Source organism: Ictalurus furcatus, chromosome 3 (genome assembly GCF_023375685.1).
Source record: "Ictalurus furcatus strain D&B chromosome 3, Billie_1.0, whole genome shotgun sequence".
Lineage (NCBI taxonomy): Eukaryota > Metazoa > Chordata > Actinopteri > Siluriformes > Ictaluridae > Ictalurus > Ictalurus furcatus.
Window position 1 is genome coordinate 34221181 of NC_071257.1, and position 27063 is coordinate 34248243.

At 39.3% G+C, this 27063-nt stretch overlaps 1 protein-coding gene across 6 annotated transcripts in view; it reads right to left on the bottom strand.

Moving 5' to 3' along the window:
* Window positions 1-27063, bottom strand: part of gpm6ab (glycoprotein M6Ab) — a 75632-nt gene that overhangs the window by 11429 nt on the left and 37140 nt on the right. For 3 of the 6 annotated variants that reach the window (XM_053622143.1, XM_053622139.1, XM_053622144.1), the window contains exons 2-6: window positions 8004-8193; window positions 5496-5652; window positions 4428-4581; window positions 3362-3438; window positions 1565-1630 (exon numbers count right to left, since the gene is read on the bottom strand). In XM_053622143.1, coding sequence (XP_053478118.1) covers window positions 1565-1630; window positions 3362-3438; window positions 4428-4581; window positions 5496-5652; window positions 8004-8193 — 644 coding nt within the window. Of the gene's footprint in view, window positions 1-1564; window positions 1631-3361; window positions 3439-4427; window positions 4582-5495; window positions 5653-8003; window positions 8194-15197; window positions 15261-15863; window positions 16095-27063 lie in introns of those variants that run through there. The other 3 variants (XM_053622141.1, XM_053622142.1, XM_053622140.1) reach the window with 2 other exon arrangements.

Consider the following 27063-nt stretch of genomic DNA (forward strand, 5'->3'; position numbering starts at 1 on the left):
TATATATATATATATATATATATATATATATATAATTTAAAAATTATTCTTATAAATTTTTCTTGACTGTATTGTTGAATGTTTGAATTTGTTTATACATATTTATTTCTGTAGTTTGTAGTTTGTCTGTATAATTTCTCTGTACCCAAACTTTAGCAATACAAATGTTCATATTTTTCATGCCAATAAAGCAATCTTTTGACTTCTGTCACTTTATTTTTCATTTTTATTTATATATTTTTTGTAATTTTATGTACTTATTTTTGTAATTACTATTTCCGTTTTATTCTATTTATCATCATTATTATTATTATTATTATTATTAATTCTCCTTTCTTATCTATAATGATATTTTGGCAATATTGTATGTAAACAATTATGCCAATAAAATACTTTGAATTGAAACTGAATTGAGAATGGGAGAGACAGAGATGTAGAGACAAAAACAGAGAGATGCCACAAAGAGAGAGGGAGACAAAGAGAGAGAGAGACTGAAAGAGAGAAAGACTGGAAGAGAGAGAGACTGGGAGAGCGAGAGAGAGACAGAGAGACAGACAGAGAGAATGGGAGAGGCAGATATGGAGAGACATAGACACAGAGAGACAGAGAGAGAGAGACAGATACATACAGAGAGACAGAGAGAGACGGATATGTATAGAAAGAGAGAGAAACAGAAAGAAAGAGAGACAGACTGACAGTGACAAAGTCAGAGAGATAGTATAGAGGGTTAGAAAAGAAAGAAAGAGGTTAATAAGACAGGAACCCAGGCAGAGATGGAGAAAGATGGGAAGAAAACAGTACACAAAGATGAAAACAGATGTACAGAGATGTCGGACGAGCGGATAAACCACTGGACATTAGCCTCAGATTTTTATTAATAATGATCTGATGGACTATAATAGCATCATCAATTCAATAACCAGAGAAAGGCAAAAAAATCCTCCTACCCACTAACTTCTAAAAAAAAAATACTGAATAGAGGGGGTTTTTTTTCTCCCAAAAATCACTTCACATTCATGTTTAAACGTAACACACTCCAGTTGGTTGGTATATCTATTGCTTGTTCTGAAATCCCACCACCTGCTGTATAAATTCTCCTCCTTCATCTTTGCTTGAAAAATGGGACGTGATTCCTAACTAGCGCCTTTTTCGTTTTATTCGTGTTTAGTTTACCCTTTTTAATGATGTTCCACGTCACTATCGTTTAGCCCGGTTAACCTGATATCCACACAAGCAAAACAGGAGAAAGAGCTCTGGAGTTTTCACTTCCCCATGGGCCAGCTAATGATCTCATGACTTGCTCGGCCCTGTGTAAGGAGAGACGCGACTAGCCGTGAAAAGGGAACGATAAAGAGATTAACGCAGCGCGATAGGAAGTGATTAAAGCGAGAAACATCGCTATGAGACAGACAGAGAGAGCTGTAATGAGACTCGCAGTGATCTACTGTACAAAGCGAGATAGAGCAGTAGAGGGTAGAGAGTGATGAAGTGTGAGAAAGCAGAGAGAATGAGAGAGAGAGAGAGAGAGAGAGAGAGAGAGAGTTTGAGGAATAAACTGTCTCACCATGGCGATGACGGCCGCTCCTGCCCCCGCCAGAGCACAGACGAACAAGTGGAACGTCAGATCCAGCTGGAGGACAAGACAAGAAAAGTGAGAAAAAACGATTTCGAGCTGAGGTCTTGATTCTGATTGGTCAGAAGGCATTGATTCATTTTCTATAACAGCACAACGCTCGTTCTAATACGGTATGGTATGGTTTCTATAGTAACAGCTCATTCACATGGATGTATACAGCAGATGATCTGCATGAACAGATTAAATTGTAGATAGCGAACGATTGTTTATACTTGCTATAATGTAAGTAAGAAGAGCAACTGACTTGTTTCACAGACATTGCACAGCATTAAATGTAGTTATAAATGGATAAAAAGTGCATCGTCATTCTGTAACGAATTAAAAACTGTAATCATTGGTAAATTGCTGTTAAGGAATACATCAGTCTGGGTCACGGTGTTGTAGGAAAATAATTCATGATGGTTTAAAAAACGTTTCATAAAATGTACCGTGCCCTCCAATAATATTGGCACCCTTGGTAAATTTGAGCAACGAAGGCTGTGAAAAAATCGTCTTTATCGTTTAACCGTTTGATCTTGTGTTCAAAGAATTCACAAAAATACTCTGCTCTCATGGATATCAAACAACTACAAACACAACACAGGTTGATTTTAATAAATAATTAAATTATTTAATTATTGGCACCCTTTTACAACCCCAATTCCAAAAAGTCGGGACGCTGGGTGAAAGGTCATTAAAAACAGAACGCAATGATTTGTAAATCTCATAAACCAACATGTTATTCACAACAGAACATAGAAAACATATCAAAGGTTTAAACTGAGAAAATGTACAGTTTTAAAGAAAAAAAAAAAAAAAGGTCAGTTTGAATTTGAAAGCCGCAACATGTCTCAAAAAAGTTGGGACGGGGCCAACAAAAGTCTGGAAAAGTAAAATAATTATTGTGGCACTAGAGCTGCTCGGCCAATGACATGTTCAAAATGTTTGTTTCTTTAAACTTAATCTCTTTAGTCCAAATGTTCATATTCTTGCATCAAACACAATCAGGAATCTGCATTAAACTTTCAGAGTGAACAAGAGAAAGGAAGCGATTCCGCCTGTCCAAAATGGCCGCCTCCATATTGTAGCATTCAACTACACTGAGAAGTTTTGTTTACACATGTTTACAGAGTATGTATATATATATATATATATATATAGAGAGAGAGAGAGAGAGAGAGAGAGAGAGAGAGAGAGAGAGAGACTACACAGGGTGACTGACATCACTGATGAACTGACTTTTGGTTTGAGGTGAATATTGTTGCAAAAGATTTTAGGGTGAGATAAACCACCGTTAACAACATCTGTAGCTAATCGTAGCTAAAGAAACAAACTCTGATTGAATTAGCTGATTGAATATAATTGGTAAAAGTGGAAATCTTATCGAGATATCCTTAGCTAGCTAGGGAATTTAGCTAACACGTCATCCCATCACCATCTGTCCACTGCAAGAAACCAGATGCTGACATTTTCTGTTATTATGTGTTTTAGCTGTTAATTTTGCATAATCTGTAATAGATTCAGGTACGATTCATTTGCATTTAAATTGTAATTAAATAGTAAAGTATCTGATTTGTAATCAAACATATCCTAAATTCTACACATAGTAGGTTACCCCAACACTGTTTTTTCATTCATTTATTATTAAAAAAAAAAAAAAAATTATTATTATATTTGTACATTTTTAAGTACAGTTCCAGAGACTTGTGTTATAACCCAAGACTGAATGCTGTGGATGATACTGACCTCGTCAGAAGCACACATCTTTTTGAACATTTCTGTGTTGGTGCAGATTTTCTTCTCGTCACTAGCGGTTACAATTCCTGAAAGGAAATTCAGAGGGGGAAAAAAAATCGCAGAGGGCAGGGTTGATTTGTGAGGTACAGAAAATGTGGGACAGTGCTTTCCATTAATGAGAAACGAGACCTGAATGTCTATAAACAGCCTCACTCAATTAAACTCACAACTGATAACCAGAGCTGTCAATCAAGTGCACCGAGCACTATAATACATCTGTTTATTTCACAGCGCTGTTGAATTCTGGATTCTGATTGGTTAGAAGGTGTTGATAAATTTTCTAAAACAGCAGTTCTGACAGTAGTGCAGCTGCTAATCACAGGTTTATGCTTCTGTAGTGTTCTACGTTTTTAACATTTATGGAAGGAGTCTCCAGTGTCAAGAATGTCTGAGGTAACAGTCTGAGGTAAAGCTTTCTGACATCTTCAGGACAGAGGTTTTTACGCATTTATTTTCCTATAACAGTATAGCGCAAAGTCTTTTACTCCTTAAATACAGTGCAAATGGCTGACGAATAAAAGGAAAAACAAACGTAAAGCGGGTTAGTGACGTTCCGGGCCACCATGAACCACCAGAACATTATTATTACACCTTACTATAGATTCTAAAAGCCTCTAAAATTATACTGGAGGGATATATATGTCATAAAAGTATCCATAGTCCAAAAAGTACATTATTAACAAAGCAAAATATAAGAGCAATCAATGGGGTCCAAGCACTTAGTCATGGTACAAAGAAACCAGAACGTGTAAACTCCTCTGACCAGACTTTCCCATAGTTACAGCTTTACCTCTGACTGTTACAAAGCACTGACACTGGAGACTCCTTCCATAAATGTTAAATAAATGTCTCCTCACAAAAAAAATGAGTGAATACACAGCATGTTTTTATTTATTACATGCCAACACATTAATATAAGCCTGTGATATGGAGCTGCACAATGTAATCTGCAACTTCTGACCAATCAGAATCCAGAATTCCAACCCTAACCCTAACCCTTCAAGTCACCACGTACCAAACTGGCGCAGATCGAAGCACACGTTGGTTCCTTCGGCCACTGTCATGTTCTGGCAGATGTTCCATATGTTGAAGTACATGAAGACTGGCAGAGAGGTGAAGGCCGTCACGCCCAGCCAGGCCAGCATGAAGATGTAGGTCAACATGATGAACTGAAAGAGAAGGACACAAGAAATAAACATTTTATGACTTGAGGTGTAATTAATAAAGTGACACTTTTTCATTAATGATGCAATACCGGCTGAGTATCTATAAACAGCATCAGTCCGTTATAATCAGAGCTCAGACACAGAGCTGTCAATCAAGTGCAGGGAGGATTTAATGGTCGCGTTCGAATAGGCACATGATCTCTCAGATCCAGATCCAACAAACTTCAATTCCCCACTCAGAACATTAACCTGTAATTAATTCCCATTTATGCATAAAAACAGAAGTAAAACTCTGGTTTCATCTTATCATGTCATAGATTAAGTATGTAGGGACAAAATAAAGATTAGAAGGATGTAGCAGAGGTTGTTGCTGTCTAAGGTGAAGGTACATAGCTAGTATTGTTAGCATGCATTACTGATCTGCCAACGAAGCTAGTATGTAGTCTAGCACGTACTATGTAACTCAAGCTTAAATATATTTGAAACAACAGTGATGTACAAGTTGTCTGTAGGCTATACATTTAAGCAGGAGGTTAACAATAACCACATTTATTATAACATGAACATGCAGTGCTGTGTAATACGTTTACAGCACTTGTTCAGTCATCCTTAGTAACTGCCTGGTCAGGTCACAGTGTTTTAAATTAGGCTACTAGTTTGTTTATATTTTAAGACAAAGGGCCAACTAAATTTTTTTTTTTTTTTTTAGAAAATATCACATGCAAGAGCAAACAAAAATACTAAAACTGTCATGCACATGTCTGTAGTTAAGATCAGTTCTGAAATGATGTACGTGAGGTTGAGGAACTGTCAGAGCCGGAATTTATACATCTGTTTTTATTTCCCCAGTGCTTTCCAGGGGGCTTAGTGGTATAGAAGCATTTCGTTACATCCCTTAACATAGCCGTGTGTCTTACCCAGGCGCTCACGCAGCGGCCACAGGTCGTGATCTTGAAATCTCCATAGAGGTCGCGGATTGCCCCAGTGGTGAAAAAGCCCTCGACCATGAGCAGGATCCCGTAGACGAAAAACGCTGCAGCCACGCCGTAGATCACATACTTCAGGATATCAATCCTGCAAAAGTACACAGTGAACTCGTCAAACCCTCATCTTACACTGATCTTATGTTCAGCCAAGCCAGTGCAAAACAATTCAACTTTTTTGTGACTGACTCGGTTTCCCTGATAAATACAGTATGAGAATCAGAACCGTTAATGTTGGTAAATGGTCTGAATTTATACAGCGCTTTTTTAACCTTAGTGCTTCCAAAGTGCTTTACACTGGTTCTCATTCACACACTCGCACACCAATGGTAGCAGAGCTGCCATGCAAGGCGCTAGCTTGCCATCGGGAGCAACTTGGGGTTCAGTGTCTTGCCCGAGGATACTTCGGCATGTGGAGTCACGTGGGCCGGGAAGTCACGTTGCCTGCTTGTTACGGACAATACGGAGCATGACAAAACGTCAAAGAAGACAAACTTGAATATAATGGATATTAACTGGGATAATAATTATGCTGCTCATAAGCAGTTTGCATGCGATTGCACTTTTCTACCACTAGGGGTTCCTGCATATACATGTCAAGGAGTTTGCGTAAACACATTTAAAAATCTATGAGAGTGTGTGCTTGATTATTATTATTTTTTTTATTATTATTCTAATGTGCTGTCAGATTTACTGAACACTTCACAGGATATTTTGAAAGAGCAGATGACATGAGCGCTCTTGTTTCAGTCCGTATTCGCTCCTGTATTCACTTTCATGAAGTCTTCAGTCAAAAATGTTGATAAATCAAGCTCTAATTAATTTTTAGAGATGTGACTACTTTTTCAGAGGGAAGAATTTGTGGTTAGCAGTGGAGTGAAACGGCACTTCATGTGCCTGGGTGGAGTAAATGAAAGTAAGTGTGTTTATCACAAAGCATGTGAGTGCTGTATCATATAATCTTTTCCAGTGTGCATGAATATAGAGGTGAAAATGTTTAAGTCTCACATTATTGCATTTCAGTGTGTGATGGTCAGTGGGCGTGTTGTACGGAGCAGAGAAGGAGTCGGTGACTAATGCAATCTGCTGTTACCATCGTCTACTGCTCTCGTTCTTTCCATCCTCCCCTCCTCCACCTCCTTTATATATATATATATATATATATATATATGCTTCTCACTTTCTAAATCTCTCTCCATCAATATCTTCCCCCAATCCATCCATCACATAGTACAAAATATTTTCCACTTTTTGTCTATTTTCTACTCTCCTGCTTTCATATTCTCTCTCTCTCTCTCTTTCTCTCTCTCTCTCGCGCTTTCTCTCAAGATAGAGGCAGTGAGCAGGTGTACTACGACAACCCAGAGCGATTTCAGAACAATTTAATTCCCTTAGTGGGACCACAGCCAAAGCCACATACTCAGGCCTGGAAGATCAATCTTTCCTCTCATCTTTCCTGTGTGTGTGTGTGTGTGTGTGGGTGGGTGGGTAGGTAAAAAGTGTCTGCAGTGCTGTGTCAGAGGAAACTACCCAAAATTCACCTACCCGCAGTCTTTAGCTTTACTGTGTGTCACAACACGACCATCTTACAACCATGATACAGCCACGATATGACCATGATGTGGCCATGATACAACCGTGATACGGCTATGGATATTATATGGCTATGATATAACCATGACATGGCCACGATACAGCCACAAACACACTATGATAAAGAAATGGCTATGATACAGCTATGACATAACCATGTTGCGGCCCTGATACACAGAGTATACGGCTATGATATGATCATTATAAGGTCCTGATATGGCCATGATACTGCCGTGATACAGCATTTATATGGCTATGATATGACCATGATACAACCAAGATGAAGACGAAGAAAAAGAATAAGAAAAAGAAGAAGGAGGAGTAGAAGAAGAAGAAGAAGAAGAAGAAGAAGAAGAAGAAATAAGACCATGATGCGGCCATGATATGGCCATGATACACTAATTACATAATCATCATATGGTCATGACATTAACGAATATACGGCCATGACATAACCATGCTACGGCCATGGTATGACCACAAATACGGCCATGACATAACCATGATAATGCAGTGACATTACTATGACCTGGCCATGATATGACCATGATACAACCATGACACGTCTATTTGGGGTGTGGGATTTTTTAGTGAACACTGGTGTCCATTTGGGAATGTTGGGATTTGATGATGAATGAATATTCATTACATTTGATCCATTTATGTCAAAAACATTACTTTAATACCATGAAGGCAGTTCAAACCTTGAACAGTTCAAGCTTAAGATCATGTTTAAGCTCCCAGTGGTCACAGTCTTGGGATCTGACTTTTCTTCCGCTACAGAAGCCTGCTGAATTCCCACCGTGTTTTTGCGTAAGCATGTACGCTTTCACGGCAGTCAGTACTCACATGGTAAAGACGTCCAGGGTTTCGGCTGTTCGGATCATCTCGAAATAGTTCTGCAGGATGGTGACGGTGCCAGAGAGAGCCTCATGCCCGCAGCCGCAGAAGAGCGCCACGCCGGCGTAGAGCAGGATGGTGGCGATGAGAGAGGCGTAGGGAATCCCGCTCAGGCATTTAATACAGCACTCAGAGCACCCTGCAGCGACACAAAAGAATACATCTTAAAATCACTATCAGGAGAAAGAGCGTTTGGACTGTCACTGATCTTCGTGAGCTGAGAAAACTTTTCATTTCTGAGGCACTTCTAATGATACGTAAAGAGAAAAGTTTCTCCTCTGTGCGTTTAATGGTTGTCTAGTTTCTTGAAAGATGGCGATGGATTCTCTTATAACAATAAAATCTGATACCAGCACTACCCTCATAAAGTGTTTCATTCTAATCACTGTTTAAAGTACCATTTATTAGCATTTATACCCTTCTAAAGATGTTTGTTATCTAAATAATGATAGTCACATTGAAACTTTGACTAATCTCAAGGCATATCGCCAAAAATAGGGTTCTAAGATACCTGGATTAGGATTTGAGAGTGTGGGATCTAGACCACATCAACCCACTATTTGCCAATAATGAATATTCATCAATACGGACACGGACAAATGAATAAAAACCCATAATGGATTAAGTCTAATCATTCATTCAACAGTAAGTGCTTTATCCGGGTCAGGATCAGGCTGGATCAGGAGCCTATCCCAGGAAAAACTGGGTGAGAGACAAGTAAACAAGTAGGTCCAATAATCCTTAATGGATATGCAACTATTACCCAGCATTCTCTACTAAGTATCTTCCCGTTACGTTTGAACTTTTCGCAGTGCAGTGTTCTAAACTTTCCAGTTAGTCCTCGTTCAAAGGAAGATCCATGCATCTGATATACCACTTTCAGGTTGTCTCTCTATAATAAAAGTTCAGAGCAGATCAACATACAAAGCATCTCTGTCCAGAGCAAATTGCAACAAACCTGGGATTGGTGTGTCTTTGGAATATAATACCCCCTAGTTTAATTATTTGTTCAATTTGATGGTGAAGTGTTAATTGGGGAAATATTTGGTTTTGATGGTGAATATTGGTTAGATGGGGAAATATTTGGTTTTGATGCTGAATATTGGTGTTAGATAGGGAAATATTTGGTTCTGATGGTGAATATTGTTGTTACATGGGAAAATATTTGGATTTGATGGTGAATATTGCTGTTAGATAGGGAAATATTTGGTTCTGATGGTGAATATTGGTTAGATAGGGAAATATTTGGTTCTGATGGTGAATATTGGTTAGATGGGGAAATATTTGGTTTTGATGGTGAATATTGGTGTTAGATAGGGAAATATTTGGTTCTGAGGGTGAATATTGGTTAGATGGGGAAATATTTGGTTTTGATGGTGAATATTGGTGTTAGATAGGGAAATATTTGGTTCTGATGGTGAATATTGTTGTTACATGGGAAAATATTTGGTTCTGATGGTGAATATTGTTGTTACATGGGAAAATATTTGGATTTGATGGTGCATATTGTTGTTACATGGTGAAATATTTGTATTTGATGGTGAATAATGGTGTTAGATGGGGAAATATTTGGATTTTATAGTGCATATTGTGTTAGATGGGGACATATTTGGTTTTGATGGTGAATATTGGGGTTATATGGGGAAATGTTTGTGCTGCAATGCATATGTGACCAATAAACGCCTCTTCTTCTTCTTCTTCTTCTATTGATGTCACTATGAAAATATTTTGGATTTGATGTGAATATTGCTGTCACTTTGTATATATTTGTATTTGATATTAAATAATGGTACAGTATTATATTGGAAATGTTCAGATCTAATGAGGAACATAATGCTGATCTAATGGGCTGTCAGAAATGGTGAACATTGGTGGTACTTGGGGAAATATTTGGATTTGATGGTTTATATTTGTGTCAATTTGGAAATATTGGGATCCCATGTTGAATAGTGGAGTTAGTTTGAAAATACTTCGATTTAATGGTGAATATTTGTATTAGCTTGAAAATATCGTGATCTAATGGTGAATATAATGGAGATTTAAAGCGTGGAAAAAATTGGATTTGATGTTGAATATTGATTTTAGTTGGGGAAATATTGGGATTTTAAATATTTCAATATGATATTGGTATTCATTTGGGTAATATTTGGATTTGATGGTGAATACTGATGTAAGTTAGAGTCATTTGGCCAGTGGTTACAGCATTTGGTTACTGATCAGAAGGTTATCAGATGCTTATAGATGAGCACAAATGAGCAATGTCTATCCTGAAGCACTTTTTCAGGTCACTCTAAAGTAGAGCCATCAAGCTGGTGAATACGCAATCCAGTTTGCCATTTTGCATGGCAACAGAGCTCTGCTCCTAACCCTGAGCCCATTTATTCCAGTTTGCTGTCTTGAAAGGGGATGCTAAATGGCATTGTGACCAATCCATACTGCCCTGCTGAAAGATTTAGAGCTGTAACACGCCTGCACGCAAACAGCACACACCGCAAATTACATGCTGTTGTCCCTCTGAGGATGAGATTTATGGGAGATCGTAAACCATACCGCTGTCTCAACAAAACGATACGCTGTCAACTGGCCAAAAGCAGCATGCACCCGTGTACAGATTACACTGAGAAAGCAGATGTTGTCAATCATCTTCTGCTTAGGAGGAAAAATATGCTTCTTACTGTGGAAACAGGCTGATTCAGAGACTATGATTCACATTTATTCCTGTATGAATGAAGCACATGATCTTTTGCCCTGAAGCAAAAGCTAAACGTCGTGAAATAAGCTAATATTCATGGTTCTTTAGTCTTTAGCTCATCCGTTCTTGTAGCATGACAGTGCGTATTTAATTTCAATCGCTGCTTATGAAATCACGTCTGCATTGTGTCTGCATTACAATCTGCTACGCCTTTCCACTACCTTGTGTGTAAAATGCAGTATTCCAGATGTTTGGGGGGGGGAAAAAAGATCATGCTACTTCAGTGGCGCATTACGAATGCAGAGGAACTATGAGCGCTGAAAATAACACTCCAGAGAAGAGCGAAGCAGCACCGCATCCCAATTAGAAGAGCTGCAGTCCTCTCAGTGAGACTTTCATTATAACAGCCAAAAACAAGGAAAGGAACATTTATTTGGTCATGGAATGGGAGGACCATCGGTGGGCTTGAGTGGCATCTCCGTGGAGTTTGAACAGGAAATCTGACTAATGGAGGAGATCTGAATGAGGAAATTAATGAGGAAAGTGATGCCTGTGTGTGTTTTCTGTGTCCGATATCCAAATAACCAGTTTCACCTTAACAGTCCATGAGACACAATGATCAGAGGATCTCAGACAGCATGCAATGATACAGGCTTCCATACTGGCCCAGGTTTTTACACTAATGTAATCTCTAAAGCATTCCTTATGCATGAAGTAGTTCAGCGCTAGATTGTGTTTATACCAATATTTGTGTTTTGATTTCAACTTCCAACTGGACAGACGGCATTATTTTCACATCCTGCCTGCTACTGTGTGGAAAATCTGGATAGAGTTCCTTAGTAGCTTAGCTCTTGAAGGAAAAGGACAGGACACAGTGATCTGATGGGCATCAGTCTTTACCAGCAGAAAAACTCCACTTCTCGAAAAAAAAAAGAAAAAAAAAAAGAAAAAAGAAAAAAGATTAGGAAAAAAGTATTTGTACAAGGTTTTATGCCCAAATTTTATCCATTTATCCATCTATCCATCCATCCATCCATCCATTTTCCATACCGCTTATCTTGTACAGGGGTCGTGGGGATCCTGGAGCCTATCCCAGAGGACTTGGGGCACAAGGTGGGGGACACCCTGGACGGGGTGCCAACTCATTGTAGGGTATAATCGTACACAATCTCACACACCCATTCATATACTACGGACAATTTGGAAATGCCAATCAGCCTACAATCCATGTCTTTGGACTCGGAGGTGAGGAAACCGGAGTACCAGGAGGAAACCCCCGAAGCATGGGGAAAACATGCAGACTCGATCCCACAACCCTGGAGATGCGAGCCCAAATTTTATATTCTTTTACTTTAAGTAATGTAACGTAAAGTAGAGATGGCATGGGTCTGATACCCAGTAAGGATCGGATATCGGAGAAGACATATCAGAAACTGGATCAGATCATCAAGATTTGAAACTGGATTTGAAAAAGAAAGTTTAGATTTTTGGCACTGGAAATGTTTATATAAAAAAATAGATTTTTTTTTTTCATTATATTTTATACTTGATACAATACATGATATGAATTATATTTACACTGTGGGTGATTTTTGTGTGATAGAGTATACCTGTGAAGTCCTTCAATGAAAATAAATAAATAAATACATACATAAAAAAAAAAACCTAAGCTTTTCAAGAAAACAAATTTTTTTTAGCGTATTACAGTATCAGGATATCGTCTACTAACATTGAAATAATGTCAGTATTAAGTCTTTTATTCTGACATTAAATAAAAGTATACGTTCTTTAAACTTTCTTTCTGTCTTGCTGGAAGTTCATTAGTCTATATATTGTGACACATGTAATGCAATAGAAAAATGCCTTAAGGTATCATGCTATGATATTTGTATTATATATATCACTCACTCACTTTCCCATATATCCCAAAATGCATCAGTTTTTACTATCAACAGCCATCACTGATTAAAAAAATCGAAAACCCGATGCAGTATGTCTCATTAACGAACATGCTGGTGGTGGTGACGGGGCTCGGAAAGAAACCATTCCTGCCAGATAAAAACACGGCGACTTTTATAGACATAAAATGAATCTAAACGTATTGGTAAAGACCTGAGTGAAATCCATCACTGTTGGATCACAATTTTTTTTTTTTTCATCGTGAGAAAATACGTGAAAAAGAACCCCAACCTTCTTAAGCTAACAAAGACTCAATGATTATTTCAGCAGAAAAAGTCTGACTCTCTTGAGTGTGTGCTACTAAAGCTAGACTTTCCCACTCTTCTCTTCATCATTCCCTCGCACACCCTCAGGACGGATATGTTTCCCGATCGTATAAACGAGCTTTCCGGTTTAAACCGAGGACGGTGTGTGAACCTGAAGGCGTGAATATGGTGTGGTGTGTGATGATGGTGCGAATGCTTTACACAATATTTGTTCTCTCTTACACAAAGATGAGTGAAGGGAAATGAAGATGGACGCAGTGGTGATTATGAAGCGCGTTGAGCTACCCGGAATATGCATTCGTGAGCTATTAAACACATCGTGTCATGCTGTTAAAGCAAAATAATCGACGGCAGGATGATTATTATTACTGTTTCCCTCTCAAAGAGCATGTTCTGAAGTGTTTCATTCCTGTTATACCAACGGTATAGCATTCCGCTGATGATTTTTTTTTTTAATCATCATTTTAATCCATTTCTAGCTACATGGAATGTTGTGGAACGTCCATGAAACAAGTTCTCGGGTACGTTGTAACAGCTAGAAACAGTGGTTGGCTCCCCAGACTGTCTTGTTTTTAAAAAGAAGAAATCATGTAAGTGTAAACAAAGTAAAAAGTTTCAGCTTTAGCTCTGACTTTTACAAAACACTGACACTGGAGACTCCTTCCATAAATGTTAAACAAACATTTCCTTACAGAAAATGTCAACAATTGTTTTTTTGTTTTTTTTTCTTCGTAAATTAGAACTATTGAAGCCATAACTCAAAGAAAATCCAGAGTTCCCCCGCTCGTAAATACGACTTTGTGGTGGTGTTCATGTGCGTTCGACCTAGAATAAGAATTAGAATTAGAATAAGCGCATTACAAGAAGAAGTCGGTATTGGTCACATATACGTTACAGCAGAGTGAAACACTTTTCTTCGCATACCCCGACTTGTTAGGAAGTTGGGGTCTGATGGCAGGGTCAGACATGATACAGCGCCCCCTGGAGCAGAAAGGGTTAAGGTCCTTGCTCAAGGGCCCAACAGTAGCAGCTTGGCAGTTCTGGGGCTTGAACCCCCGACCTTCTGATCAATAACCCAGAGCCTTAACATAATAAACTTGTGATCTACTGTTCCAACCAATCAGAATTCAGTACTACTTTGGTTATAAAACTGAATAGTAGATTACATTTACATCTACATTACATTTATTTATTCACTATAGTAGTAACAAACCCAGAACCAATACTATACCTACGACCAGACCTATGACTGTCCCAAAAATCACGTCATTCTTTTAAAGAAGCTTTATTTAAACTCAAACTGATCGAACTCAAACTCCTACAGCACGATGACACGCACCGAGAGAAGAGCGGAAGGACGTGGGTGTTGAGCGACACTTTACCTGATGACTACTTGTAAAAGTGGCTCATGTAAGTGACCTTCTACAGTACGTTTTTGCAGCGATGAGTTACACCGTTTAATATCCGTCCACTTCACTTCACTTTTAAACGGCTGCAAATTCAGCGGTCAGAATCCCTCTGTGCACGCGAATCCAAATATTCAGTACAGCAGACTGAGCAGATTTGAGTAAAAATTATTCCTTTGGTTCTGTTCAAATGGATGAAATTTTTATTTCTATTTCACTGTTGCACTACTTCAGAAAGAAATACTAGCCTTTAATCTTGCCATTTTCTACTGATCCTTCTTTGTTTTTCTTCAAATGAATAATTCAAATTCTCCACAATGCTTTATATATATATATATATATATATATATATATATATATATATATATATATATATATATATATATATATATATTTCAGCACAAACTCTACTTTTGTAATAAAATATTGGCATTTTCTATTATTCAGAGCTAGTTTCTACCCAGAAAGAGAAACTTGTGCAGATGTCAGTATCAGCTTTATCTAGAGCAGCTGATGGTTCAGTGATCTTAACTCATGTGATCGTAACTCTCCTGGTCACTAGGACAGAATCTTCAACTGACCCCTGTGCCCCCTGTACATGTCCTCGCTCTTCAGTTCAGCTCCCTGGGGTGTGACGGAGGGGTCAGTAATCAGTTTGACCCCTGTACCAGTGTTATTGTGCCTCACCTCCCTCTGACCTGCTCTTGACCTCTGGACAACTACCAGCCATTTTCCCTTATACTAGCCGGCGTGCTAACGAGCTGAAAGGACCACCAGAGTCCACGAGTGTCCTCAGTGAACGTACTGCTGAATAACTCACTTGTAAAAGGGTTCATGATCTCGTTTCAGCTTTTCTTCAGTCACTTCTGCTTCTTTATCCGGACTGTAACGATAAAGAGTTTCACACTGATGAAGGTTTGGGTCGACTTTTAGTATTCCCTTATTATAAATATGAAGGATTTTAAAATTCCAAATAATTATTCAAAGGACTGTTTTTTCAAAAATAGGTTAATGATATAGCTAGCATGGATCCAAAAAACTCATGACAGCTTTGAATTTATTACTACTACTTCATTTAATTTAGCATACATATATATATATATATATATATATATATATATATATATATATATATATATATATATATACATATATATATATATACATTGTTCTACTTCATTCTCATGTGAGGATAACGCCTAAGAAGGCCATGTCATGTCACTGAGATCAGTACAGAATATTTATCTGCTTACAGAGACACAAACATGTTCTTCTGCTCAAGGTTCATTTAAACATCTTCCGAGATCCTAAAACTAAGCCTGTTTGAACTGCCTCAAACCGCTTCTTATCGGTACACAGAATTATGTCATGCGCTGCGTTTCATATATAGTAGTGGTTCAGCACGAGCACTTCAGAGCGCTCTCATTATTCTATCCTGCTTTATTCTCTCCTGTATCAACCATCTTTCTGTAATAAACCTTTTTACCTTCAGAGGACAAGTCGACGAGTGTTATCTAATTTCCACGACAATTTGGCGTCTCCTGGCTGGGCTGCGCGAGGCTTTTCAGCTTTTCTGGACAACAAGCAAACCGGAGGATGCTCGGGGAAAAGTTTCACCCTGAGGTCTGTGTTGACCGATGCAGCCTTACCACTGACTGGTAGAATTTAGAATTAGAATTAGAATTTAGAATTGTAAAAGAATTTTATGAAGTTATTGTGTATTGCTGTCTCTATGGAAGGGAGTCAATGACTTAGAATTAGAATTTTATGAAGTCATTGTGTATTGAGCACGGCGGATTTTTACAGCGGATTATTATCAAGTGGCATGCCCCATTTACTCATTCCATCATATCAGCGGTACATGATATATTTGGTAAATTTAAATAAAATTAAAAATAATAATAATTATAATTTAAAAAAAAAGAAGAAGGGAAGAGAAAACTGTAAGTCCTACCAAATTGCTGTATGTGGACTCGCCCTCACAGGTGAACTCTTTTACATTCTTAAGGTTTGGTCTATTGAACCTATAGGTTATATGATTAATTGAATGTCTAGAGATTTGGCACACATTTTGAACCTTTTCTGTCTGTGTACGAGAATGCATATTCACTTGATTTTCATAGCACGTTAAATTGATTAAAACTTTGAAAGTTATAGAAGCTGTAAAAATAAAAAAATTAAAAAACTTAAAATATGGATAAAACATATAGCAAAGCACATCCTGTGACAGGGAATATTCAAAGAATGTGCTTTCCCAGAAAAAAAAAAGGTAGTTTTAGTCTCAGACAGTTAGAACAACTGAAACTTAATTTGGAGACAAAGGAGAGAGAGAGAGACCCCTAAAACAAAGAGTGAAGTGCAGTTTTTGGCAGACTGGAAGGCATTTGCTGAATGGCAGAGCGAGGCACATAAAAGAGAGAAAAAATGTCAGGCAGGGCCCTCATCTGTTTCTCAGTGTGCTAAATTGCAGAAAGCCGATCCCGACCTGGGCTCCGCCCCACCACGATGCCCACAGCCAGTAAGGAGTGAGGAACCTGTAGTTTCAATGGCACCTCCTCACGATGAAGCAGCTGAGCCTACACCACTCTATCCAAACCTGTCAGAACTGAGCCACCAACCCCCACCGAACTATGCGCCAGCCGTCCTGTCTTCACTGGTGGTGTTACACACGAGATCCCAAGTGAAGGGACCAACAACATTGCTGCCTGAGCGCTTCAGACCAACAAAATCGGACAGAGAAGGGACAGTGCACGACGTGGTAAATGCCCCAATGCTAGAAGTGGCCGGAGAAGGAGGCTCTGTGCTAGTTCACAGACCCTGGACATTGGAAGACATCAGGAGCAGCATGACGCATCTGCCGGCACTCTGCGAAGTAAGAGGACGGAAGTTTGGGGATGAACTTCAGATATTCTGCAGAGAATTCAGACCCACCACTCATGAACTATGACGACTGCTCATGGCGAAACGTGGCACGGACTGGGTCATGGTTTCATGTGCATTCCCAGAGAACGATGCCCGCCTGATCAACCCACAGTGGGATGATGGAGTCAACGCAAGGTACAGAGTACAAATCACGGCGCTCCAGCAGAGGCTGACGAACACCTTTCCTGTGCGACTGGACATGACAAAAATAGTAAAGTGTAAACAACAAGACTCAGAGACTGTATCACAGTACCTGTCCCGGCTCACTGAGATCCGTGATGCAAACTCAGGCTTGGAGAAACCTGACGCTCTGGCAGATGGGCAGGCTGATATCACAGCATGGGAGGCACATCTCAGAAACAGCTTTATGAACGGCATGAAACCAGAAATTGCCGCTATAGTCAAACAACAATGTATCACCTGGGACACCGGAAGCCTCACACAAATGGAAAGGTATGCAATCCACATGGAGAAGCTCCTACGAGAGGTAAAGGAAAGAAAGATGGAGAGCAGAGGAAGACCAAAAGCACACAGACGAGGAAGACCCGGCCATCAGGGCTATGGACCAGGATTAAACTGTTATAACTGTGGAAAAGTTGGACATTTTGCAAGAGACTGTCCAGAGCAGAAGTGAACTGACGGGCGGAGCTAAGGGAAGGGTGAGGCACCTGGGAACAGAAGAGAATAGGAAAGAATAGGAAAGAATCGGAATATATGTACACACCCACATCCAACATTAGTCAGACTGACAATTCACAAATGTCTGAACCAGTCATGACCCTTAACCTTTTAAAGTATAATGCCTTTCCTTTTACACAGTCACCATGTATATCTCTTATAGTTAATGGGCAAAGTGTCACATTTTTGGTAGATTCAGTACAGTATACAGTATATATATGTATATATATACATATATATATATATATATATATATATATATATATATATATATATATATATATATATTTCTGCTTTACCTCTGTCTGTAATAGAGCACTGACACTGGAGACTCCTTCCATTCATTTTAAATAAACATATACTTACAGAGAACTTCACGATATCAACGAGTCTTTAAATCTGTCACTATAGAAACAACAAGGTACATTTACAGCATATAAAGTTGTGATTAGCAGCTGCATTACTGTCAGAGCTGCTGTTGTAGGAAATTAATCGACACCTTCTGAGCAGTTAGAATCCAGAACTTAACAGCACTGTGGTGTAAGGGGTTTAATATATGGCTCCTATACAATGTGTATGATTTAATGGAGTTTTTTTGAAGAATTTGCTCTCGGTTCTTCATAATTCATCTGCCAGACTTTTATTACAACATGGTCATGCACTAACGAGGGAGTAGGTGGAAATGTGTGTGTGTGTGTGTGTGTGTGTGTGTGTGTGTGATTGATGGCATCATCTGCCACCTCCAGTTTCCCCGGTCAGTCCTTTAATGCCGCCATGTTTAACGTGTTAGGATCGGCATGACCGATGCTGATGAACGCTAAACGACAGAGTGACTGATTTTCAATTAGTTGAACACAGCACAGGCACCTGAGGGACAGATTTACACCGCACCAGAGGAACGGTGGATTTTTTTCATCATGTAATGGAAATAACTGACGTTTGTAACAAGTAATCAGCACGCATTTGCGTAATTCTCACCCAGTGACAGCGCGTAACTGGAAAAAATGCTCACAGAGCGAGAGACAGATGCAGAAACTTCACAAACACTTCGTATTTTTAACTCCAGACTAAAAATGTTTTAATTTTTTTAGTGACATTTCAGTTTTCAGGGTTCTTCGGTCTACTTACGTCGTCGATGTGTAAAGGTCTAAAGAAATCTTTATATCTTTATGCTGCATGTAGGTAATAATAATTGTGATTTGGGATGATAAAATGCATATACACAATGAGACAACTTGTAAAATCCATCATGGTTGGTTTTATGGCTGGTTTTATTTTTTAATCCAAAGTAAAGTCCCGTGTCCTATAAATAATGTGCTACAATCATTCATAAGCATGGCTTTGATTGTGCAAACGGTACACACAACAAGCTCTCGAGAGCCATGCAAGTGCATAATCACCGATCAAAAAAAAATAAATTCCATTTCCATATCAAAAGCGTACCATGTCTTTAAAAAAAAAACAAAAAAATCACTGTTTATTTTCCCTTTTGTGTCTGAAACAAAGAGCCTCGGTGCTCCAGTGGACCTGCGCTAGATCCGGTGCTCCCTGGATTTGGGCTTCTTATTATAATTTTTATCCTATAAGATCCTTATAGGAGCTCCACAGAGAGGCAGAGAGGCAGGAGGCAGGTGGGTGGAGTAAGAGTCGTCCCATAATGCCCCTGTGAGTGACGGGTGAGGCCCAAAGTAGAGGCAGGCGCTCATTAAAACACTGTGAATTAGGGAGCGTGCTTTGTGTTGAAACGCTTTGTGTTGCATTTCACAGTCTGACACAGAGGCGGGGTGCGTTTACTTTTACACGACAATGCTTTGTGGTGTGCTTAGTTTAAGGTACGGGTTTTACGCGTTTACACCTGAGTGTCGCCGAACAGGCGTTTCAGCTAATCACTGCCGTTATTTATCTTTCAAATGTGAGCCTTACTTCAATTTCTGATAAATAATAATAATAATAATAATAATAATAATAATAATAATAATAAAAACACACATCAGCAATAGTATATATGTAAGGAAGGAATAAAACACTCAGTGTCATGCTGTTTTGGGAAAATAATCATTGACTACGTCTACATGGACAGCAGTAATCTAATTATTGACCTTATTCTGAATAAGACAATATTCTGATTAAGGTGTTTACATGAGTCGCTTTTAGAATACTCCTTTCATGTTCAGGTTTTACATGTGATAGAACGTAGATGGATTAACGGCACACGTCATTACATCCCCGCGCCACGCCGTCCGACGTCCCTCCAGAATTTCACGTATCGACATACAGTCGGTCTTCGTTATGGAACCGTATACAGTTTTGGGTGTTTTTATTTTATTTTATTTTTCTTTACCAAAGCTTCAAGTGCGGTTAATTATTTGTCGTGCTGTACGTGCAAATAGACGACTGCTTGAAGCCGTGGGCTGCGTCCCAAACTGCGTACTTACCGTCTATATAGTATATAGAGATACATGTATTTCTCCTACTATATAGCAGGCAAGTACGCGGTTTGGGACGCAGCCGTGCTCTCTTGTTTGCCGTCAAAAGGTTGAGCGCTGCCGTGTGTGTACGTGTCCTGTCGCACAATGCGGTGAAAACTCTCACACGACGTTAATAGTGTGATTAAGGTGTGTACATGTCTGTAACGCACTTCGATTCGTAATTCGATTTGTGTTTACTTCGAGTATGACTTTAGTCAGATTAAGGTCATCAGTAATCTCTGTTTCCATGCTAGTTTCGTAATCAGAGTGTCGTCTTAATCGGGTTCATATCGGATTATCGTCGTCCATGTAAATGTACAGAATGACAGTGTGGTGTGAAGTTCTAGAGTTACTGTTACCACTTTGAAGTTGATTATTTTCCTATAACAGTGTATTATTCCTCTTATACAGTAACATTTCATTTTTTTTTAATAATGTAGTATATATGTATATCACTACGTACTTTCTTATCCGTTTACAGTTACATTTGTCCATGAAACATCGTGTTCTCATGATTTTCGGAGGTGGAAGGAAACCAGAGAACCCAGAGGAAACCCCCACGGACACGGGGAGAACTTGTAAACCTCGACAGATTGCATTTTGCTCAGAAATGCTCATCGTCTACCAATGAAATGTCTGATCAGTTCACACCCACATATTTCTGTAAAATATCTCGTGTCTTCCTCCATCCCCTGAGCAGGATGCTTGCTCCGGTTGATGAATCGCTGCTTTATGATCGTAGCAAATCGTTCTGCGCTGCGTTAATCACCCATAATCCCCGCCATCTTTTCACCTTTATTGCTAATTGCCTTGCACTAAGTCATGAGCACTACGTGAAGCAGGGAGTCGTTGTGCTCAAGCTGTTATCCGTTCAGAATTCTCTGAAGCGTCTCGGCTTTCACGGCACGGCGACGTGAGCATTTAGTGTCGGAGCTCAGAGGCTCGGTGAGAACGCGGGGACGAGACGCTGGACAGTTTCGGGGGAGGATGCATTCATTATTGAACAGTGGCTCAGAAAGGGGGTCTGCCATCACTATCAATTATTCAGACTCTCCCTCACCGCCGCCCCCTCCATCCTCCGCTCTGTCTCCGTCTCTGCTTTCATCTTTTCTTTCTTCCTTTTCCTACGCTTGCTCTCGGTGCGTGTTATCTGCGTTCATCTCATCGCTGTGTAATAAAGTGGTTCGCACCACGGCTGAGTGAGCAACACGGTCTAATATTAACCGGTAACAAAAGAATCCTGTCCGTGCATTAATGCGTCCCGTGTCATGCTGTTACAGGAAAACAATCGACGATGGATGAGTGACGTAGTGATCCTGACGTTGATTAATTTCCAATAACAGCATGTCCTGTCGTGTTGTACTCCTTCAGTACCACCAATTTACAAATGATGTTTAAAAACAGTATTATTTTTTTTTGTCCATTTATAGTTACACTTAATATTGTGGAACATCTGCTAAATAAGTTTGCACTTGCGTTCTCACTTGTTAAAGCAGCTATAAAATGGTCGTTTCCTCACTAGCCTCTCTATTTTTGTAAGTTAATAAGATAAAAAATCGCAGCTTGTCATGTCACCGAGAAACCGCAACGCGTAAACTCCACGGTCCTGAAGATGTCGTTCGCTAAAATGCCTAATTTAGAGTGTATTGCTTTAACAAACCTACACAGCTCACCTAAAGTCTACATCGATAAAACTAGCTAGCTAACACTAGACAGCTAGGTCATGTTTTTAGTGAGTTGTTGTCTATGTATAACGTTATTGTAAAACGTTACGTCTTGTACGTGTTCACGTATTCATCAAGACTTGTACGCCTTTCTGTCTCTTTCTCTCTAGTGTAAATGCGCTTCAAAGAGATGTGTATATATGTCCGGTGGTTGCAGGCTAGACCATCGCTTAGCATTATTTTGCCACTGACAGGACTCCAAAACCATAAGAACCTTCTAGAGATACATCATTGGAAAGTGTTCGTTTAGCCCAACCTTCTTTCTTGAGATCTACCTTTCTGCAGGTTCCGTCTCCAACCAAAATCGACCAAACCTGTATTAGTTGATCAAGAACAGGGTTGGTGACCAATGGTTTAGCTGAATAGCACTCACTGTCTTTTAGTGCTAATCCATAATAGTATAGCATCATGTTGCTAGGATACTCAGGTCTTTTAGCAACCAGGTTTTAACCAGGTTATATATATATATATATATATATATATATATATATATATATATATATATATATGGTTGCAATCAAAATTATTCAACCCCCATAGCAAATCAGGTTTATTGTCAAAATGTACAGACTTTCAGCTGTTTGCGATGAAAAAAAGCTTTTGAAATAGTTCAACACAACGACTGCTTCAAGTGGTTTCTCCAAACTCAACTGAAAATGCAACTTATAATGACTTCAGAAGTCTCAAAATTATTCAACCCCTTCATGGCGAGCATCTTTAGTACTTAGTAGAGCACTCTTTTGCTGTTATGACCTGCTGTAAACGAGATGCAGAGCTTCTGGCAGCGTTCCTGAGGAATCTTACCCCATTCCTCATGAGCAACGGCCTCCAGCTCAGTAATATTCTTGGGTTTGCGTGCTGCACCCGCCTTCTTCAAATCCCACCAGAGATTTTCTATGGGGTTCAAGTCAGGTGAGTGTGATGGCCCTGTAGAATCTTCCAGGACTTCTTCTGCAAACAAGCCTTGGTGGAATTATATATATATATGGGCCTTTCTCAAGGGCCCAGCAGTGGAAGCTATGCAGTGCTGGCATTTGAACTTATGACCTTCTGATCAGTAGTACAACGTCTTAACCACTGAGCTACCACTGCCACAACCCAAACCCTGACTCTAACCCTTACCCTAACCCTAAATACCACATAAATTTAATTAAATTCAAGATATTTACACTTTTTTTTTTACAAGATGTAATTTATTTATTTATTTATTTGAGCTTTTTACAGCCAAGACATACATTTCAGCGTGACATATTGTGTCAGATGTTGGCACCGGACTTATAAAATGTGCTTAAGTTCAAGCTCGGATTTGCGTAACTTCTCACGTAACTTCTGAACAGTGAAAGTAGTTGTGTCTGAGGTCTGAATACCGACGTTGGCACGTTCAGCATTAAATCCTCGCTACGCACACGCTGAATACGGCACTGTGACTGCAATTGTTGTCCAGACTTAGCTGCCATTCATAAATTACACAGTCTTTGTGCAAAAAAAAAAAAACGGGTGTAAATGTAAATCTGTAAAAACAATACTGAAATCAAACAGTACCGTTGTTCTCCTGAGCCACATGAAAACCCCGTTCAGTTCATACACTATAATGTATCCGTGTCCATGCGTTAACAGCACGAGAGCCTTCCCACTTCACCTCACCATCTCCTAACATCTAAATAAATCACAGAATTGCTAAATAAATAAACACATGAATCATTTACTGACGTTTTCTAAATCCACGGCCTCGCTGAGCAAAGAGCAAGTGGAATTAAGAGTGACGTATTTCTGTAAATCAGGGGCTCAGCTGGATTTTAGAAGCTTCGCCCATCCTGATACTGTAAACAACAACTGAACAAAGCGACGCCCGTCTCTCTCTCTCTGACCCTTCCCATCATCCATCTGCCCTTCTATCCCTCGCTCCCTCGTTCACTCTCCATCTGTCAGACTCTCTCACACACGCACACACACACACACACACACACAATCTCAAATGCACAGCAAGGTCAGGGTTCATAATTATCTAATGGTTAGGTTTCAGAAGGAGAAGAAAAGACCAGGCGTAGTTATAACTGTAGCCGTTAGAGCAGGTCACATGACCAGAGAGACAAAGATGAACGGTGAATTAAAACTCACAATACAAATAAATAAAAATACATTATGGACTAGAAAATGTATTTTTTTGGGCTCTAATGTTTACATATAACTGCAAGACATTTATTTTTTTGTATTTCTATTGTTGATTATGCTAATGTTTGTTATTATTTTAACACAATAACCATGGTTCTTCAAGGGTTCTTTAAGGGTTCTTTGAGACAAAGATAAGTTGTCTTCACTTCCAAAATGTGGTTCTAGTTGGAACCCTTTCTGAGAGGAATCCACTCAGTTGTATGGCTCTACAGTACATCGAACCCTTAAGTGTTCCCCAGAGGGACAACCAAAGAACCCTTAGGGGTTCTATTTTTTGTTCGTTTGTTTAAAGAATGTGGTTAACAGTAGCTAATGTAGGACCTGATTATGACCCTTTTTCCAATCATGATCCACCCTCCATTCTGACCCTTTTCGTTTTCCGCATTACTTTATTTTATCCATAACTTTTTATTTTATTTTATTCACTCTCACTCCTCTCCAAGATTAGTTCGAACTCTTCCCATATATCACGCCTTATTTTATTAATATTACTTAACGTTACTACCGCGAGATGGCGGGTAGGGGCGGGGCTTCCAGAGCGGTCGGTTCAAAACATCAGAGAGTTTTTATTAGGATTAAAAAGAGGACTATTTGTGACTTGTAGCAACTTAGTCTGCTGTTGGAAAACCATAAAAAGAGAAGCTTCACTTTGGGACGTCTTTGATATGCGATGTGGTCCAGCGGTTGTAAGAGTTAATGGCCTTCATTTTCACATATATTATTCATTTTATTTTTATTTATAAAAGACGTGTTAATTTCACCGGCGCATTATAAATCACGTTATCGACCCTTCAGGTCCTGCTGTGTTAAAACACTCGGATTTAACACGCCGGTGTCGAGTGTTCAGGGTGTGAACACGCTTTGCCCTGGGCTTGGGTTCAGCAGAGCAGTGTGACATGATGGAGATTCGTTCAGGGGACAAATTCGCAGTAAACGTAGGTCTTACACACTGGATGAAACAACACGTACGACAAGTTTATTTCTAATGACGCAAATCACTTACCAATGAACAACCCCCCTCCCCCCCCCCCCCGCCCCCAGGCTTAGAGTCTTCATAAGGACAAGGACAAACATGTCGTGAAACAAGAAGGAAAAAATAGACAAAGCCGTGGGAGTGGAAGTTCAAGACAAACCCCTGGTCCCTTAGGATGAACTGAGTATATTAAAAAACCCAAAAGACTTAAAGCAGACCTCGAAGTTGTATTATGCTGTATCCGCTGTTAAAGTGCAAACAATACGACTAAATAAGGCAAACGCAAAACTTTAACACTTCCTGTTCTATATATAACCTGTGACATTCAGAAGCCAGAATTTTACAGTGCTGTGGTACATGGATTATTTACGGTAATATAACACATTCAGGAGGACTGTAATAAAAAAACAGCTTGCAACGTCCTATCCTGTTCTCCCAACGGAGCTATGGCAATTGAATAAGTCCTTGGCCAAACCGTCTGGACCAGACAGACAGGTGTGTGTGTGTGTGTGTGTGTGTGTGTGTAGGAAACAGTATGCAAATCTCTCCTTCCTGCACCACCACACAAAAGTATAACAAAGCCAGGGGCCCCAATCATACCTCCCACCCACACACACATACACACACACATATACACACACACACACACTCCAAACACAGTGCAGCATGTAGCACTGAGCTGTACTAAAAAGCCAAAGTGTTTACAAGATGCCATCTCACACTCGTTAGAGTGCACTATATAAAAAACATCTCGTATCTTCACACGGTAAAATACACACATTTTTTTTTCTCACCAGAGTCCGGGGGAGCTACACAAGCTAAGAAGTGATTCAGGATGCTTTCGCTACAGCATTATGGCAAAAAAATGTCGTGCATTATGGTAAAAATACACCTGATAGCCACATGATTGGCTGATTAGGTAATTGTGTGATTGAGCAGGTGTACAGCTGAGTGTATAATGTATGCGATATTTAATTAGTTGATTATTATAAACATATAATTAGAATTATTAACCCTATTTCTAGACTCTATTTATTTATTTATTTATTATTAAATGGGGTAGACATTGGACTTCTGACCAGAAGGCCATGAGTTCAAATCCCAGCACCACCAAGCCGCCACTGTTGAGCCCTTGAGCAAGGCCCTGAGCATCAACTGCTCAGTTCTAAAAATGAGATATACTGTATATAAGTCGCTCTGGATAAGGGATACGAGATAAGGGATACGAGATAAGGGATAAGGGATAAGGGATACGAGATAAGGGATACGAGATAAGGGATAAGGGATAAGAGATAAGGGATAAGGGATACGAGATAAGGGATAAGGGATACAAGATAACGGATAAGGGATAAGAGATAAGGGATACAAGATAAGGGATAAGGGATAAGAGATAAGGGATACGAGATAAGAGATAAGGGATACAAGATAAGGGATAAGAGATAAGGGATACGAGATAAGGGATAAGGGATACGAGATAAGGGATAAGGGATAAGAGATAAGGGATAAGAGATAATGGATACGAGATAAGAGATAAGGGATACGAGATGAGGGATAAGGGATATGAGATAAGAGATAAGGGATACGAGATAAGGGATAAGAGATAATGGATACAAGAGAAGAGATAAGGGATATGAGATAAGAGATAAGGGATACGAGATAAGAGATAAGGGATACGAGATAAAGGATAAGAGATTATGGATACGAGATAAGAGATAAGGGATACGAGATAAGAGATAAGGGATACGAGAT